At 41.5% G+C, this 19,013-nt stretch overlaps 2 protein-coding genes across 4 annotated transcripts; one reads left to right on the top strand and one right to left on the bottom strand.

The window, feature by feature from the left end:
* Nucleotides 1-3,408: 3,408 nt before the first annotated feature.
* cdc26 (cell division cycle 26 homolog) lies at nt 3,409-5,220 on the top strand. Its single transcript, XM_071363634.1, has 3 exons — nt 3,409-3,829; nt 4,304-4,404; nt 4,572-5,220. Exons 2-3 carry the CDS (start codon nt 4,324-4,326, stop codon nt 4,755-4,757), a joined length of 267 nt encoding a protein of 88 aa, XP_071219735.1. The 5' UTR covers nt 3,409-3,829; nt 4,304-4,323; the 3' UTR covers nt 4,758-5,220.
* slc31a1 (solute carrier family 31 member 1) lies at nt 5,203-18,560 on the bottom strand. Of its 3 annotated transcripts, XM_071363631.1 has the most exons (6): nt 18,348-18,550; nt 17,427-17,535; nt 8,627-8,750; nt 8,294-8,366; nt 7,971-8,139; nt 5,203-7,356 (listed from the first exon to the last, which is right to left on the bottom strand). In XM_071363631.1, exons 3-6 carry the CDS (start codon nt 8,735-8,737, stop codon nt 7,155-7,157), a joined length of 555 nt encoding a protein of 184 aa, XP_071219732.1. In that variant the 5' UTR covers nt 8,738-8,750; nt 17,427-17,535; nt 18,348-18,550; the 3' UTR covers nt 5,203-7,154. The 3 variants fall into 3 exon arrangements, with proteins under 3 accessions (XP_071219732.1, XP_071219733.1, XP_071219734.1); XM_071363632.1 differs by lacking the exon at nt 17,427-17,535 and having other exon boundaries at nt 18,348-18,560; XM_071363633.1 differs by lacking the exons at nt 17,427-17,535; nt 18,348-18,550 and adding an exon at nt 14,520-14,712.
* Between the last annotated feature and the right edge of the window lie 453 nt (nt 18,561-19,013).

Genomic DNA, 19,013 nt, shown 5'->3' with positions numbered 1-19,013 from the left:
GATGAGAGAGCTTGCATCTCTGGAGACACCAGCTAAGTCAGGTGAGGTCTCCCCATGTGTGGGGTGTGTGACAAAAGAGCAATCTAAGGCATGTTGAGCTGGACTAGGGTCTCTACAGTGAAATAAAACAATAACTAACCGAAACAGCAGAAGACAAGGCATATTGACATTAGAGAGAGGCATGTGTAGCCGAGTGATCATAGGGTTCAATGAGCAGCAATAGATGAGTCCGGGAGCTGTTCGGTAGTCGCTACTATGCTAGGCGAGCGGGAGGCACGACGCTCAGAAAGCTAGCGGGCCGGGGCTAGCAGAAGGGTCTTCGGTGACAAAGCAACGGAAAAGCCCGTTGAAACCACATCGGATGATTACGTCGGCAGACCAGTCGTGATGGATCGGCGGGGCTCCGTGTCGGCAATAAAGGGGTCCAGGCCAATTGGAAAAAGAGGTATTCTAGCCCATGAATTAGCGGGTATACCTCTTCGGCTAGCCAGGAGATGGGCATAGCTCGAGGCTAGCTCAAGGCTAACTGGTGCTTGCTTCGGGACAGAGGCGTTAGCCAGCGGTAGCCACTCGTTTGCAGCTAGCTAGCTGTGATGATCCGGTGTAATGGCTCAGAGCTTGCGGCAGGAATCCGATGACGTGGTGGAGAAAAGCAGTCCGATATCGCGTTGTGCAGACTTGTAGGTATTGACCGAGCTAAAGCTGGCTGGTGACCGAGCTAAAGATGAAGTCCGCTAGCAGGGCTAACAGTGACTATTAGCTAGTAGCTAGTTAGCTGGCAAGCTTCTGATGGAGGTTCCAGTTATAACGTATAAAAATAACAGATCCGTACCACATTGGATGGGGCGGGTTGCAGGAAAGTATATTTAGATCTTAGGTGGAAAGTGAGATTAAAATAGAAAAAATATATATAAGAAGAAAAAAAACAATGAGACCGACTATTTACATGGGACAAGACAAACACGCATGTCTGACTGCTACGCCATCTTGGATTCGCTAATTGCATAGGCCTACATGTGACCCACATTTCTAACATAAATAAATTAAATATCCTACTTGTGACAATTTAGCTAATGTATTTATCTAGATGTTACTGTAATGTTGTGTCCAATGTTATAGCCTACAATTGTATTGTCTGTAATATTGTTGTCACCAAACAAATTCTAATTGGTTGATTGTCTATTAAGTGTGAATAAAATTGAATACATATTGTAGGCTACACATGGGTTATTGTTGGGCATTTCTACACTGGCAATTTTAGAGGCTTAATCTGTGTCTGGGAAACCAGCCCTTAATGCGCAAGTGTAACGGATGTGAAATGGCTAGCTAGTTAGCGTACGCGCTAGTAGCGTTTCAATCAGTTACGTCACTTGCTCTGAAACCTAGAAGTAGTGTTGCCCCTTGCTCTGCAAGGGCCGTGGCCTTTGTGGAGCGATGGGTAACGATGCTTCGTGGGCGACCGTTGTTGATGTGTGCAGAGGGTCCCTGGTTCGCGCCCGTGTTTGGGCGAGGGGACGGTTTAAAGTTATACTGTTACATTGATGCTGTTGACCCGGATCACTGGTTGCTGCGGAAAAGGAGGAGGTTGAAAGGGGGGTGAGTGTAACGGATGTGAAATGGCTAGCTAGTTAGCGGGTACGCGCTAGTAGCGTTTCAATCAGTTACGTCACTTGCTCTGAAACCTAGAAGTAGTGTTGCCCCTTGCTCTGCAAGGGCCGTGGAGCGATGGGTAACGATGCTTCGTGGGCGACCGTTGTTGATGTGTGCAGAGGGTCCCTGGTTCGCGCCCGTGTCGGGGCGAGGAGACGGTTTAAAAGTAATACTGTTACATTGATGCTGTTGACCCGGATCACTGGTTGCTGCGGAAAAGGAGGAGGTTGAAAGGGGGGTGAGTGTAACGGATGTGAAATGGCTAGCTAGTTAGCGGGTACGCGCTAGTAGCGTTTCAATCAGTTACGTCACTTGCTCTGAAACCTAGAAGTAGTGTTGCCCCTTGCTCTGCAAGGGCCGCGGCCTTTGTGGAGCGATGGGTAACGATGCTTCGTGGGCGACCGTTGTTGATGTGTGCAGAGGGTCCCTGGTTCGCGCCCGTGTTGGGGCGAGGGGACGGTTTAAAGTTATACTGTTACACAAGTACTCCAGACACCGGTTGTAGGGTCAATACCAAGTGCATTTGACTGCTTGGCATATTGTTTACTCAGTAACTTATATGAACTGATCGTATTCGTATTGTTTACCCAGTATGTGAACTGGTGTACATTTATAGTCTAATACTTTTCTCTACAGTGAGTGTTTTGTCTTTCATGTGATTGAATCAAATTCTGTTCTTTACACGCTTACTGACAAAAACAACATAAAGGTTGAGTATTAAATAAATACACTGCATGCTGTAGTGATGCTGACATGCAACAATTACCATACAGTAAGAATCTTGGTGTTGAATCTTGATGTTGCACAATCACAAATAATAATGAGGAAGGTAAAAGGGCATGAATGGCAAACAACAGAGCATATCCTATTTGCTGCAAAAACACCTCTCATTCTAGTAGCCTATGCACTCACTACCTGGTCTTGTAAATGTTAGAAAGAGCTTGGGCTGGTATCTAATTTCTTTATCATCAGGATATTCATTCCTTGGACCATGTTGATTATGTTAAGCTTTGTGTAGGAGAAGTGGAATTTTGATTGCATCCACTTCATCGGCAATAACAAAGGCGAATGCCATGTCTGCCATTGTCACGTTTCCTAGAAACAGTTGAAGTTGTCCGACTTGCAGTTGGTTCATTCATAGACTTCTGTCTAGTCGTCTACTTTCGCGTGCCCATTGAGTAGTTTATAAGCAGTGGTGGAAAAAGTACCCAATTGTCATACTTGAGGAAAAGTAAAGATACCTTAATAGAAAATGACTCAAGTAAAAGTCATCCACTTAAATACTACTTGAGTAAAAGTCTAAACGTTTTTGGTTTTAAATATACTTAAGTATCAAAAATGAATGTAATTGCTAAAATATACTTAAAGATTGAAAGTAAAAGTATAAATAATTTCAAATTCCTTATATTAAGCAAACCAGACGGCACAATGTTCTTTTTTTTTTTTTAAATTTACGGATAGCCAGAAACATACTCCAACACAAAGCATTTGTGTTTAGTGAGTCCATCAGATCAGAAGCAGTAGAGGTGCCAGAGGTGTTCTCTTGAGAAGGGCTGAATTGGACCATCTTCCTGTTCTGCTAAGCATTCAACATGTAACTAGTACTTTGGGGTGTCAGGGAAATTGTATGGAGTAAAAAGTACATTATTTTCTTTAGGAATGTAGTGAAGTAAAAGTCAAAGTTGTCAAAAATATGAATAGTAAAGTACTACTTATGTACTTTACACCACTGGTTATAAGGTGATTTGTAAATCAGTCAGTCTTGACTGACCTTTAAAGTCGGCTGCAATAGAGCTCGCCAGTTTGTAATCCGAAAATCCGAAAATTAGTTACATCTGGTTCGTTCAGCCATTCAAATGACAAAAATGTATGTGGAAAGAATTCATAAAGGTCATGTTAACCTCAGACATTATTTTCGGCATTTATCCCTAAACCCTATTCTTTCCTATTCATTTTCGCCATATGAATGGCTGAACGAACCAGAGGTAACTAATTTCTGGGTTTTAGGACTACAAGATGGCGATCTCTATGTCGAACAAGCCAATTGACTGTAATCAAGGGTCAAACACGCTGAAGCAAGGCACTGCTGAAAAACTACTTTACCCAGAAGCTCTTCGTCAATTTATGGCGGATTCTACAGTGCGTGGCTAGCTACTATCCAAATAAACAACAACAAAATGTAAGTAAATATGAACGATTTGCCTGTTTCATTGGGTCTCAGAGACAAAGTATTGACGTGGGAAGCTCGCTATTTTGGTCTCCTTTGCCAAGTTTGGTCCGTCACTGTAGTCTTAGCTCTAGTTAGCCAGCTTGCTATTTAGCTAGCTAGGAGTAGGACGTTGCAGAGATATGAGTGCAATTAATTTATTTGGCAGCCTAAATGAAATCAAATGTTATTTGTCACAGGCATCGTAAACAACAGGTCTAGACTAACAGTGACATTCATACTTACGTGTCCTTTTTCAACAATGTAGAGTTAACAATTAATCATTTTGTGTAATTTCATACACAGTACTATACGTGATTTAACGTTACTTATTGCACTCAGCACTTGACTTATCACTTTTATCTTTAGCCAGCTATAATAGTACAACAGTTTCCTATGGCACTTGTGTGAATAAGTATTCATTGATACGGCACATCTGCTTCCCAGCTAACGTTAGTGGGTAGAAGATGCTGCGCAGAAAGCCCACCCGTCTGGAGCTGAAGTTGGATGACACGGAGGAGTTTGAGAGTGTCAAGAAAGAGCTTGAGGTGAGTAGCCACGCCATCATGAATACTCTCTATAGTATTTGCAGGTATAAAATACTATCTAATTAGTGTATGAACAATGCAGTCCCTATTATCTTTGCAAGAAAAGTTTGATGATTAGCAGAACTTCCATGTGTCTAACTACCACCCACACTTATTTCCTCTTTTAGAGTCGGAAGAAACAGCGAGATGAGGTGGATGTTGTTGGCGTGGCGATGTCGAGTGACATGGTGGGGGCCGGTAGTGGAACAGGGGATGGGAAGACACGGGAACAGATGATCAATGAGAGAATAGGCTACAAGCCCCACCCTAAACCCAACACCTTGCCATCGCTCTTTGGAAACCTGCAATTTTAGGTTCCTAACGGACACATTAGAGACCGCTAAAATGGTTGGCCTCTCCAGCATTGGTGTGTGGTTGGCACCGTGACTGTGCTCTTGACATGGTCAGGGGTATTTGTTTACCTGAGAAGTATCTCTACAAAGACATGTGTACTTTGAGGATCATATTGCATTCATAAGTCTAAAGTAATGTTGCTGCATTTACCTGAAAAGTTAGGACCTGCGATGCAAAGGGTGGCCTTTTGTACAATGTAATGTTTGATGGGAGGGGTCATGTACAGTGGTTTCCCTCCTTTATTACAAACATCCAGACTTGGTAGCATCCGTGGAGAGATGGATTAACTGAATGGACTTTAACTAAATCAGTCATTACTTACAATGGTATGCTTGTACTTTTATTTGCCTTCACGGCCGCATTATGTCAAGGACAGGAGACTGCAACAGAATTGAACAAATACAGTTCAAGAATGATACCATTTATTACTTGTTTTCTCTGAAAAGATTACAGCACTATAAATATGTAAAACTATACAGACATGTTCACACTGATGCTGCGCTGGAGTGGTGGTCAGATTCCCACTTGTTTTTGGCCAATTTACTTCAACACTCCATTTGTACAGTAGACTATAATATATCCTCTTTATACATGATCCCACATGGTAAAGCATAAACGGTTATATGTTCAAGTATATACTAATGTCCCTGGCTTTATAGTAATGTAATGAGAACACGTGGCTGTTAAATCCAGTTATAGCAACTGGGAATTTGATCCCCAAACCAGGCACAACACAATGTCACTCAGGCAACTGATAAACATTTACTACAGTCATTTATCTCAAATGGGGAAAAAAGTACACCATTAAGAAACTAAAAAGAAATACCTAAAAGTGAAATATTTTCTCTTTTAGGTCTACTTCATCAACCTTCTGTCAAAGTATGTACTGTCTGTAGTGTGTGGCCTAAGCACCGATGGGTCACAGAGTAGTGCAGAAATCATGTGTTACTAGGCCAGTCTGAGAAAGCACTGGATCCAGCCTCCTACTTTCCCAGAGCTATCTGCTTGTCCTTGGGACCTGAGCACTTGCTCCAATAAGGACACTAGTATCCATGTTGTGTTGACATGCGTTACTTTAAGCCTATTGAATGAACACACCAAAATTTACTCCCAAATTATAGCGGGGAATCCCACTTCATGAAGTGATAAAGTTAACCCTTTTTAGGTTGAGGTTTTTAGGGACCTCCTTATGTGCTCAGATTAGACCCAGTAATCTGTTCAACATGAATTTGTTTCTTGAAACAAGCAAATGAAAGATTTGGCCAGCAACAATTTATGGTAGTGAAGATTTAGAAAGGCAGACACTTGAATTTAGATGTAAAATGTGAAATGATCTTCGTTGGAGGTGATACTAGCAGTAGGTTTGTTTGACATGTACATATATTTCTATTTACATTGGCTTCTTAATGTGCAAGAGACAATTTTTATTGTACATTTATGGGTCAGATCAAGCCTACTCTTAATACTCTTAAGTGAAGCGTTATTTGTAAATACAGAGTTTTTTTATTAATAATCTATCCAAAATTGAACATTGCATAGCAGTGTGTATCATGAGGGTTTTAAGGGTCGTCATATAATCACGTGACAAGTACAAGGACAAACTTCTTTAAAATGGTGCTGGCACTTATCAGTAGACTATGGGGGTCCTGTCTACAGTTGGCCTAGGCTGTCACATGTTTTCCTCCTTTAAGGCAAAGGGTTTACTAAGGCTCAGTTATACAGCCAATCTCAAGTATGACCTTTGACTCCTGTTGTGAGACACTGATTATGTAAGGCCCCCATCAGACTGTCAGATGAAATGCAGAGGACTTTGCTTCAGAATGCTTCAACTAGGGCCCAGCATTGTTCCCTGGTCAGGAGATACTCTAGGCCCTATTCATATAACTACTCACTACTTGTACCAGCACACTGTTCTTCAAAGAGAAAGTGGTTGTAAATGTCGCAAATGCCCTGTGTGAGCAGAAAACCCTAGGTCCGACGCTGTAAGGATGAACGTGCACCGGTTGTTGCGCAAATAATAAAAATACTGATTGAGAATGGCACGTCTGGGGGAAGAGTGAACGTTCAGCTCTTTTGACAGAGACGTGGAGATTGAAACAGGAGGCGTAAGAATTTGGAATACCAACATCGTGACACGGGTAGTCTTCTAGAGCTACCAATAGGACAGACGGTCACAAATGTAAAAGCTCATGGTCATAATTCAGATTTACCATCAAGCTTTAGTGTGACAAAGTGAACTGTCCAAATGTGATACATGCAACAAAAACTGGATGCATGATGATGGGGATTGAAAGGAGAATGCCTGTATGTATGTACGTTTTACGTGTGTGGTAGGATGAATAGACCAGTTGGGGGTGTCAGTGACAGTGTTCGGTGATGTCAACAACCACAGCCTTTTTCCAGCTGAATAAGAAGTATCCCACCCCGGCCCCCGCTGCCACGGCGATGCACAGGTAAGCGTTGTAGGTCATGAAGACCAACATAAGGAAGTAGCTGACCATCACCTGGATGATGTGTAACACCGTCTGCAGCAAGTGGGACAGACTCAGCATCCGCTGGCTGCAGGGGAGAGAGAAGGAAACAGGAATATTAAGAGAGTCATGTTTTCAATCAATTCATTCACAGCACTCTGCAAGTAGGGTGTTAGTGGCTACTTAGACATTTTTTAAATTCCTGTTATGGCTACAACATTCCCCACAAACAGTAAGGCAGGGCAGCAGGTAGCCTAGTGGTTAGAGCATTGGGCCAGTCTACAAGTGTGTCTCAGGGAGAGTTGGGATATGCAAAAAACACATTTACAATTCACACATGTGTATTAATACACCAGGGCTACTGGCTCCACATTAACTTGTAGTAGGACATTTTGAAGCCTTATAATAATTTGGTGGATGCTTTTGGTGGATGCTTATTTGTCCCATTTCACACATGTACACGTGTGTCTCAGGGAGAGGTGGGATATGCATATTTTTGCATGTGTGAAATGGGACAAATAAGCACCCACCAAATTATTATAAGGCTTCAAAATGTCCTACTACAAGTTTATGTGGAGCCAGTAGCCCTTTTTTGCTGCCATGTATAGAAGTCTCACATTTGGGGTATAAATCGGAACACTTCACTGCAGTACTGTGTGTCCGTTTAGTGAGGAGGCCTGTTGCATATTTGTTCTCACTCACCCTACAGTCTTGTGGGTCTCCATGAGCATGGTACCGTCTGCCCCCGGGACAGGCATGGAGTTATAGCGCACATTGACCTGGTTCCTCCTCAACAGGAACTCCCTGCCGATCTTCAGCCCCTCGTAGAGCACAGCCAGCAGGAAACAACCAATGAAGGCCCCTGCCATCTCTGAGAAGAGACATGATTGAGATGTTAATGTTGGTTAGATATTCACCATCTTTTGGGGGATAATAATGAACCGTTAATGGCCATGGTCATGAAATACTTTTTGCACTACATTTCAAGTTTACAAATGCATCCTGGAAAACACACACACTCTTACCTCCAGGTGTGTTGATGACAAGACCGGCAAACAGCAGCTCCACGTTTGTGTAGCCAAAGTAGAAGGTCATTTGCTTCAGAAGAGGAATAGAAAACAAATTGTGTCACACACCTACAGAGCCAAGCGGTTTACAGTGATTCAGCTCACACACAGTAGAGAAATGTCAAGCAGGCCGTTTGAATTAAGAGAGTTTAAAAACATTCATCTTAAATCAGATTTGCAACTTTGGTGGTAGAAAGTGCAGTGACAGGGTGCCAAGCCTAAGTAAATCCCACACTGTAACAGAGAGAAATTAGTGTGTGATATATTTTTTGGAGTGCCAGGCCCACTCACCATCATCATTCCTCCTGCATGATGTACTGCTCCATCCCCATGGGAGTCTGTCCCCGTGGGAGGAGCCATGGTGCCGTGGTCGTGGTGATCATGGTGCATGTCCATGTTCATCTGTACTGTAGGACTGCAAGAACCAGGAAATACAGAGACAAAATACACATCAGTCACACACACTTCAGACAGACTCATTTGTCCACGACAGGTGGCTTTTGTGGTAGGTATTTGGCAGTGCCAGAGGTGTTCAGAAAATTATTGTGAAGCCAAGACGGAAACTGACATCAAGCCAAAAATAAACAAACCCCACCCCAAAATGTTCACTAAAAATAAATTAGGCACTGAGCATATTTAAGGTCTGCTGAGCCCAAACTTGAACATTGTGAAGATTCTGTGCAACTTCCAACACACATTTACTGTTAACACAGAGTACCCGCTTTAAGTTACAGTTTTAACAGTGGCCAAGTAGACTACTGTGGCTATTTGATCATAATGTAGTGCTACCAGAGTGGCCTACCATTGAAAACAATGGAGAAAATGCATCCCGTAACATATTAACATGGAAATAGCAGTTCTATCATTCACCCTTCAGTAGCAGCCTATGTGGTGTGTTCAATGTAGGCCTAAATTCCTTGAGATTTATGTATAAAAAAAACATGCAAGGCTTGACATTAACCTGTTTATCCACTTGTCCAATAGACAAGGAGGTGACTGAAAATGTGTTGTTTGACACAAGAAACCACTTTACAAAATAAAATGCATTATTATGCCCATTCCATTATTATAGAGAATCTGACAAATTATGCTACCTGCTGCCTATAGAGTACCAGAGTAGAGTAGAGTCATAATACCCATAAAACATTGCGGTCAAACAAGGAAATGGGTCTAATCGTTTTTCCACCATTAATTTTTCCTATAGGGGATTTTAGAAACACTTAAAATAAGGGCTGCGTTTCATGTAGGCTTACCCTGGCGTGACGTTTTGATAACTATGTAAATCTCTCTAGGACAAGGTGATTTATATCAACCTAGTTCCCTGTATTTACCCCCCAAAATTGAAATGCTAATAAGCTGCTAATGTGGCTATAATAAAGAACCCCAAATGCCATGATCTGGCTGCGACAGCCTGATTCGAGGCAAAGGTAAGAATCTCTGGATTAACTATGTAAAGTTAGCTACATTTTGTAATTAATAAATTGGCTACATTTCTTTAACAGTACAATTCTGTGAACTCTTGTGCAAGTTTTAAATTGACACAATACCTGTTAGCAAAGGTGTCAGCTAGAGATGACGTGCAGGAGCTTGCAGGGATTTGTAGTCTTGCATGATGTCTACTTTGATGCTAATTAGCATTTTAGGAAGTAAATATAGATGAATATATTATAAAAAAGTCCCCCTTGTCCTAGAGAGATTTACATGGTTATCAAAACATCATGCCAGGGTAAGCCTACATGAAACACAGCCCTTCAAGTCAAGTTAAATCTCGTGCTTCTCTCTCTAGGCTGTATTTCTTCTGCGCAGCACCCACACAGCCCCACCCTTAGCAGCACAGTGTAGGACTCCTGCTTATTATCGTCCAGGAAAAATGCATAGTGTGCAATTTTCCAGGTGTAGGCCTGCACGTCGAATTTAGTTCCTCTCAAACCAAATTTTCCAGGTTTGTAAGGACACCGGTCCGTGTTTGACTCGTGAGCTTAAAGAGGGATGAAGTGGGTAATCACTCAGAATTGGAGTATCCTGGTTCTTGGCTTGGCACCGTGCCACTAGCCTGAGGACAAGCCCCAGATCCTCTCTAATGCTCCTTGGTTAGCACCGATTAAAAAGTTAGGAGGACCGTAATTAAACGAGTCAGTCAAAAGTCTCCAAAGTACCCAGTGTTATTGCTATGGAGAGACGGTGATGGTGTGATTCAGCTGAGAGGTGTTTTAACCATGAACCTCAACGTACTGTACTGAACCAACTGGTGGCCGGGGTCAATTGTAAACGCTGATTGAAACGGTTTTCTTGTACATCAAGTACGTGCAAAGGGAAGCAAAGTACCCAGACCATAAACATTTATAGGTCAAGAGAACGATTACAGCGTTGCCATTTTGTAATCGAGTTATTGATAATGAAATTACAATAGTTAGGCTAATTATAGTTGCGTTTGTTGGATCTGAAGAGTACCTAAATTGAGGAAAGAAAAGACACATACTAGGCTACAGATAGAACAACATGGTCCCAAGAACTGTGAAGCCAGTTCGGACCAGTGTATGCCAAGGCTATTTCATACACGGCTTCAGGTTAAATCTAAATCTACTAGACATGTCACCTTGAAAATCACCTTCACTCCCTACTTAAGAAAGAGCGCAATCATTCGAAGAGGAAGAATTAGCCACTTGAGTCGAGAGCGCCATCAGGACCCTTACTAATCTAATGTCTAAACAACCCAAGGCCACATCCGTAAAAACTGCCTTTATAACACAATAAATGCCCACTTAAATGGACAATGTCAATTAATTAGAGAAACACAAGATATATGAAAAAGGTCTGGAACACCCAGAGGGGGAAACCAATGACATCAGCGGACAAGGAAAAACAGACATCAAGAATCTAAATGAAGACAAAAACCACATCTTTTGAACTGCTGGTTTCCAGTCAAAACATCTGTTGCCTCATTGTTCTGCTCTGCTTGACTCAGTTACTACCACAGCGAGAAGTTAGCCATTACACAAATGTACAGTGCCTTCGGAAAGTATTCAGACCCATTGACTTTTCCACATTTTGTTACGTTACAGCCTTATTCTAAAATTGATTAAAAAAAATAAATTCTCAGCAATCTACACACAATACCCCATAATGACAAAGTGTAAAAATGTTTGCAGAAATGTTTGCAAATTAAAAAAACAACAGAAATACCTTATTTACATACACTACCGTTCAAAAGTTTGGGGGTCACTTAGAAATGCATGTTTTTGAAAGAAAAGATAATTTTTTGTGCATTAAAATAACATTAAATTGATCAGAAATACAGTGTAGACATTAATGTTGTAAATGACTATTGTAACTGGGAAAGGCTGATTTTTAATGGAATATCTACATAGGCGTACAGAGGCCCATTATCAGCAACCATCACTCCTGTGTTCCAATGGCACGTTGTGTTTATCTAATCAAGTTTATCATCATTTTGCAATTATCATCATTTTGCAATTATGTTAGCACAGCTGAAAACTGTTGTGCTAATTAAAGAAGCAATAAAACTAGCCTTCTTTAGACTAGTTGAGTATCTGGAGCATCAGCATTTGTGGGTTCGATTACAGGCTCAAAATGGCCAGAAACAAAGATCTTTCTTCTGAAACTCGTCAGTCTATTCTTGTTCTAAGAAATGAAGGCTATTCCATGCGAGAAACTGCCAAGAAACTGAAGATCTCATACAACGCGGTGTACTACTCCCTTCACAGAACAGGGCAAACTGGCTTTAACCAGAATAGAAAGAGTGGGAGGCCCCGGTGCACAACTGAGCACGAGGACAAGTACATTAGAGTGTCTAGTTTGAGAAACAGATGCCTCAAGTCCTCAACTGGCAGCTTCATTAACTAGTACCCGCAAAACACCAGTCTCAACGTCAACAGTGAAGAGGCAACTCTGGGATGCTGGCCTTCTAGGCAGAGTTCCTCTGTCCAGTCAGTGTGTGTTCTTTTGCCCGTCTTAATCTTTTATTTTTATTGGCCAGTCTGAGATATGGCTTTTTCTTTGCAACTCTGCTTCTCAAACTAGACACTAATGTACTTGTCCTCGTGCTCAGTTGTGCACCGGGGCCTTCCACTCCTAGGTAATTAAGGTCACAGTTATGAAAACTTAGTACCCTAAAGAGGCCTTTCAACTGACTCTGAAAAACACAAAAAAAAAGATGCCCAGGGTCCCTGCTCATTTGTGTGAACGTGCCTTAGGCATGCTGCAAGGAGGCATGAGGACTGCAGATGTGGCAGACCACATGTAACAACACCTGCACAGGATCGGTACATCTGAACATCACACCTGCGGGACAGGTATAGGATGGCAACAATAACTGCCCGAGTTACACCAGGAACGCACAATCCCTCCATCAGTGCTCAGACTGTCCGCAATAGGCTGAGAGAGGCTGGATTGAGGGCTTGTAGGCCTGTTGTAAGGCAGGTCCTCCCCTGGCAACAACGTTGCCTATGGGCACAAACCCACCGTCGCTGGACCAGACAAGACTGGCAAAAAGTGCTCTTCACTGACGGGTCGCGGTTTTGTCTCACCAGGGGTCACTGTCGGATTTGAGTTTATCGTCGAAGGAATGAGCGTTACACCGAGGCCTGTAGTCTGGAGCGCGATCGATTTGGAGTTGGAGGGTCCGTCATGGTCTGGGGCGGTGTGTCACAGCATCATCGGACTGAGCTTGTTGTCATTGCAGGCAATCTCATCGCTATGTGTTACAGGGAAGACATCCTCCTCCCTCATGTGGTACCCTTCCTGCAGGCTCATCCTGACATGACCGACCAGCATGACAATGCCACCAGCCATACTGCTCGTTCTGTGCATGATTTCCTGCAAGACAGGAATGTCAGTGTTCTGCCATGGCCAGCGAAGAGCCAGGATCTCAATCCCATTGAGCACGTCTGGAAACTTGCAGGTGCCTTGGTGGAAGAGTAGGGTAACATCTCACAGCAAAAACAGGCAAATCTGGTGCAGTCCATGAGGAGGAGATGCCCTGCAGTACTTAATGCAGCTGGTGGCCACACCTGAAAGTGACTGTTACTTTTGATTTTGACCCCCCCCTTTGTTCAGGGACACATTATTCCATTTATTGTAGTCACATGTCTGTGGAACTTGTTCAGTTTATGTCTCAGTTGTTAAATCTTATGTTCATACAAACATTTACACATGTTATAAGTTTGCTGAAAATAAACGCAGTTGACAGTGAGAGGACGTTTCTTTTTTTGCTGAGTTTATATGGAGGATACAACCATCCCAGCTCTGCAGATTTAGCTGCAAAGAGAATCATTAGATCATTTATTTTGGTACTGCCCATATGTAGCTTGTTTTTGGTTGCAGGTTCAGGAATGGCTGGGGGGGAAAAAAATCACAACATTTACATGAATCTATCTTTGCAAATAGCACTGCTGGGTGACTTGAAAAGCCATGGTAAGTCGATCAATAATATAATAGTACTTTTAGTAAAGGTGTTCATCTTTCATTTAGAATCTGTGGAAACTTGAGAATAGAAAGGTTCAGAACTTTTGTGAAACAGCACAGCAGAAATAAGTCAAGACTGGATCGTTTTTAGGGGTTGAGGGTGGCTGAAGGATGAAAAAAAATGAAAAAAAGTGAACCAATATCAAATGTACCGTGTCCGTAAAATTTATTTTGTATGTATAAGCTGGAAGTAGATACCTAAGTATAGTTGTCCCTGGTTTACTCCAATTGGGGGAGGGGAGGGTTACGGTAAAATAAATCAAAATATATAAATGTTAAAAAATATTTTGGGGGGATTGGAAATTATGCCAAAAATGACATTGATAGAACCCAGCATCTATCTGCAAAATTAAAGCTGATCTAGTCCCTTCAATAAAAAACAACGGTGATCACCATATAGATGTGACTCACATTAGAAACGACTGCTCTCAAAGTACTGTGGATAAAAGCCTAAACCCTGCATATATACGCTTACTTGGTTGAGCTATACATAAAAACAGGAAACATACAATTAACAGAGTCCATGCTTTTCCCCCAGAACAGTCAGACTGTTTGGAGCATGCAGAAGTAAAAACAGCTGAAATACATTTCATACAAGGAATATGTATATTATTAAATGGTAGCCTAAACATTCTTGATTCGATAATTTATATTAAATAGTTTCATTCCAGATAAAATCTCACCCAATTTTAAAACTTACCCAAATGTCTCTGTTACAGCCAAATCAATGACAAGATACTTGTCAATATGTGTGTGTTCATGCAACCTATCAATGCGTACAGGTGTGTAGTCTGATCCTGTGTGTGCTCTCCTGCTTGAGTCTGGGAAAGTGACTGTGTGTTGTGAAATAAGCTGCTCTCTCTCATGACTGCCCTCCTCATGTGACTGTTCATCTGCCTCTCATTTCCTCTGATCCAGCCAATCACATGGGTTTCCCCCCGCCCCCCCCATGAGGAAAAGAGCCATTTTCAAAAGCAAATACTTTAAACACATCCAAAACATACTCTACAAGTGCTGGACAAAACATACATTAGCTGACGAAATAATGGGATGTCCACTCACTTATTTGTTTGCTGCTCAGACAATCTTTTATATTTGATAAATCTGTCCTTTGACCAGACAAACAGTCAGGACCAAACAGTGTAGGCTTGTGTTCATTAGTGTTTGGTAAAAGCCACATAAGCTAGCCTATACAGTAACACAAGAACACTTTCCTGATCAAAATAATTGATCATGAACTGAATGCTGATGCATAAAACACAACTAATAATGCCATTTCCTGTGCTTGGGTCCATGTACAGGGAATTGTTAATCATTAGACTTTATGGCGACCAATCGGAGACAAAGATAAAGGATAATGGATACACTGCAGCGAAGAATACAATACCTTCAGAAAGTATACACACCCCTTGACTTTTTCCAGATTTTGTTGTGTTACAAAGTGGGATTAAAATTGATTTAATTGCAATTTTTGGTCAACGATCTACATAAAATACTCTGTAATGTCAAAGTGGAAGAAAAATGTGAGGCATTGAAAAACCTCCCTGGTCTTTGTGGTTGAATCTGTGCTAGAAATTCACTACTCGATTGAGGGGCCTTACAGATAATTGTATGTGGGAGAGATGGGGTATCGTTCAAAAATCATATTAACCACTATTATTAAACACAGAATGAGTCCATGCAACTTATGTGATTTGTTAACCAACTTTTTTACTCCTGAACTTATTTAGGCTTGCAATAACAACGGGGTTGAATACTTAATGACTCAAGACATTTTAGCTTTCCATTTTTTTAATCAATTTTGAAAATGTTCTACAAACAAAATTCCACTGACAATATGAGGTATTGTGTGTAGATCAGTAACACAACACCTCAACTTTAAGCAATGTAACAACAAAATGTGGAAAAAGTTGTTTTTTTATTTTACCAGGCAAGTCAGTTTAGAATAAATTCTTATTTTTAAAGACGTCCTAGGAACAGTGGGTTAACTGCCATGTTCAGGGGCAGAACGACAGATTTTTACCTTGTCAGCTCAGGGATTTAATCTTGCAACCTTTCGGTTACTAGTCCAACGCTCTAACCACTAGGCTACCTGCCGCCAAATTGTTTCTGAAGGCACTGTACATGTAATGTACTTGCACCTTTAGTCTAAAATGAGTTATAGTGTGACTGTGATAGAACAGTCCGACCTCCAGCCTTGTGGAACATGACGTAAAAGTGCATGTCAAGTCAAGGCCGACGTAGGCCTATTATATGAAAGCCAAAGGCGCTGATAAAACGGGCTCATAATAATCCTCACCAAAGATTAAAGTGACTGAAGCAATGACGAAATGTTCAGTAAAAAGCACAATGTACAAAATTACGGAAAGGAAAATAGCATCAACAACTGCTGACCAACAAAACATTCCATGATTGTGCAACTCAAACATTGTGATTAGAGGTCAGAGGTGATGATTACTCAGTGAAGCCTACTATTTACTCAACAGTTTGTGCGCACACGTGCGTGTGTGTGTGTTTGTGTACTGTAGCTTTGTTCAGAGAGCGAGATTAACTTTCTTCAGCTCTTGCCTTTAGTAAAAGCTGCATCCTCAAGTTCAGCACCTTGATGGAACAAAGACACGCTGAGTAGAGAAGACACTGTTCAAAACCATTCTCTCCCTGCGTCTGTCAATGTGGCAACATGCCATTTGGAAAGGCCTGCCTAATTCACTAATCACTTCAGTGGACAGTAAAGATAACCCTTGACCTGCAATTTGAAAGTGTGCAATTAATCAGTCTTATCTAAATAAATACTGTATGATATCACCATCAATGACCCTAACTGGCATCACATGATCATGTAGACCTAAGCCTAATCCTTTCACATTTAACAGTACACCACTGACCTAATTTTGCTACATAATTGCCAGACTTTAAAACACATTCCTAATGAATGCACAAGACCCACTACCTGATGCAAATACAGTACAGTAAAGGGTACACAGGCTAGCTAAGAGTGTACAATGGCAAAGTTAGCCTACTTTCCGACTTTTAAAACAAGATGGTACAGAAGAATACAGGTTGAGGTACAATAACCAAAAGGTTGTCAATTCAAACTTGAATTTCTCCATTAGATTCTGATCACGTACTCATCAATCCATCTTTGATTTACAGGTGTTGTTTAAGCCTTGTTTTATTTGACCTGTCATGTCTGTGTTATCAATCCACTGCTTTCCATTCATGGAATGTTGTTTGTGACTAGGGTTGGGTAGTCACCAGATTTGCATACCGTTCCTGTAGCATCCCGGGGTATACTGTATTACTGGCAGTGGACACAAGGGGCGCAATTACTTTTCAAGTGTAAAAAAAACGATTTTAGGCTGCAGGGATCTTGATCCAGGAGGGGATTGATTTTCTCTACTGTAACTATGACGCCATTTCAATCAATAACCAAGATCAGAACAATTACTAACAATCCACTTCAACTTTTAAGGTGGTCAGTTAAGCTTGGCAGAGGTCAGACAAGTTGTATTCAAATACACTTGGTCCCTGCTGCCTTCATCATCAACTAGCCTAAGTATAAGTCTGTCTGTAAAGTAAACCGGTTGTTGAGAATGAGAACCCTTACCAGGCAAACAAGGTTCAGTCATGTAGGAGTGATGCCAAAGGGAAGGAGGGCCAACTACAGCAGCATAGCTGGAGGACAGCCTGGCCCATTGGATACTGTCACTGTCCTCCTGATACATAAAGACAATTGGGCACTGTTTCACTCAGACCCACTCATAAACATTCCTCCCATTCACATATCTGAGAGTAAATGAAAATATAACAAAGTCAGTTAATTGTGAGTGACCCTGTTATCCCCAGAGCAGTCGAATTGAGAGTGAAATCCAAAAGATGCGAAAAGCAGATCTTTAAAACAGCATCTAAGTCGCATAGAATTTTGTGCATTGGGGTTCAAGTCTTGTGGCAGAGTTTGCCGTGGCTGTTGAGTGCCACTCAATAGCAGACTTCCCACAATAAGATCAGTGAGCACCGACCATTTAAGAGATACAAGTTCCATACATTTCTTGTGGTTGACCAGCCTCGACCATTTTTTGATGTACTTTTGGATTGACATAAATAATGACCACCAGGCCATGGAACTTTCAAAGTAGAATTTTGTGTACTGTAACTGTGTAGCAAATACAAAAGCCAAGTATTTCTCAACAATAACTGACCATCTGAATAGTAGAATTATAGTCAAAGGCTAGAAATCTGTTTTGTTGGCAGCTAACTAGCTGTATGGGGTTGTCTTTTAAAAAAGTGTGTGTATATATATATATATATATATATATATATATATAAAAATGGGATCTCGAACATATGCACATTTGTTTGAAATTGTGAGATGGCTCAAGTTGCAAAACACCAAAACACGACTTTGCTAATGAACTAGATAATCGCTGTACTTGCTAGCCAACTAGCTTATCTAGTAGCTACAGAGGTCAAACAAGTCCAAAAGAACGATACAGTTTAACTTAGTCTGGGAAAGCACGCACGCGCTTACCTCACAATATAGATAACACGGTGCCAGCAACGTCGACAGTACGGTACGTTTAGAAATGCTGTGGTTCCAGCGTGATTTGCTTGGGCCAAGATAACTCACAACCTAATCATTAACTATGAGCTTTCAAATGAACTTCCAGACTCCCGTTTATTCTACTGGCAAAACGCCGACAGCACAGCAAGCTGACATTTGACAATGCAGGAAAATGTAGACGTAGCACGGATGTTTTCATGTAGTAGCTTATCAGGCGACCCGTTCAGGGTAGGCACTTCCGCCGTCACATGGCAGCCTGTAAGCCTACATAACGCCTTAAAACATCCCCTGTATCCCCTTAATGTAGCCCTCAAAATACCACCGAATGTAATTTTTTATTCACAGATATTCTCAGAAAATTTATGTATTTTCGTGGTGGTCTCTTCACTGGCTGGGTTGGATGGCAACCTGGTCTCAGAGTATTTCGTATTATTCTGTATGTAAATCCGAGACACTCCGTTTAGCCTATGTTACGTTTCATATGGCATGTATTAATTTGTAGAAGTCCATCACCCATTTCGTATGATATATTCCGAATTTGCTAAACGTACAATATTTTACGAATTTGCAAAACATATTATATGTTACAAATTCTAGCTGGTTGGCTAACGTTAGGGGAAGGGTTAGCTAACA

Source organism: Salvelinus alpinus, chromosome 24 (assembly GCF_045679555.1).
Source record: "Salvelinus alpinus chromosome 24, SLU_Salpinus.1, whole genome shotgun sequence".
NCBI classification, from domain to species: domain Eukaryota; kingdom Metazoa; phylum Chordata; class Actinopteri; order Salmoniformes; family Salmonidae; genus Salvelinus; species Salvelinus alpinus.
The sequence above is the reverse complement of the archived record's forward strand: the minus strand, read 5'-3'. Positions and strand labels throughout refer to the sequence as shown.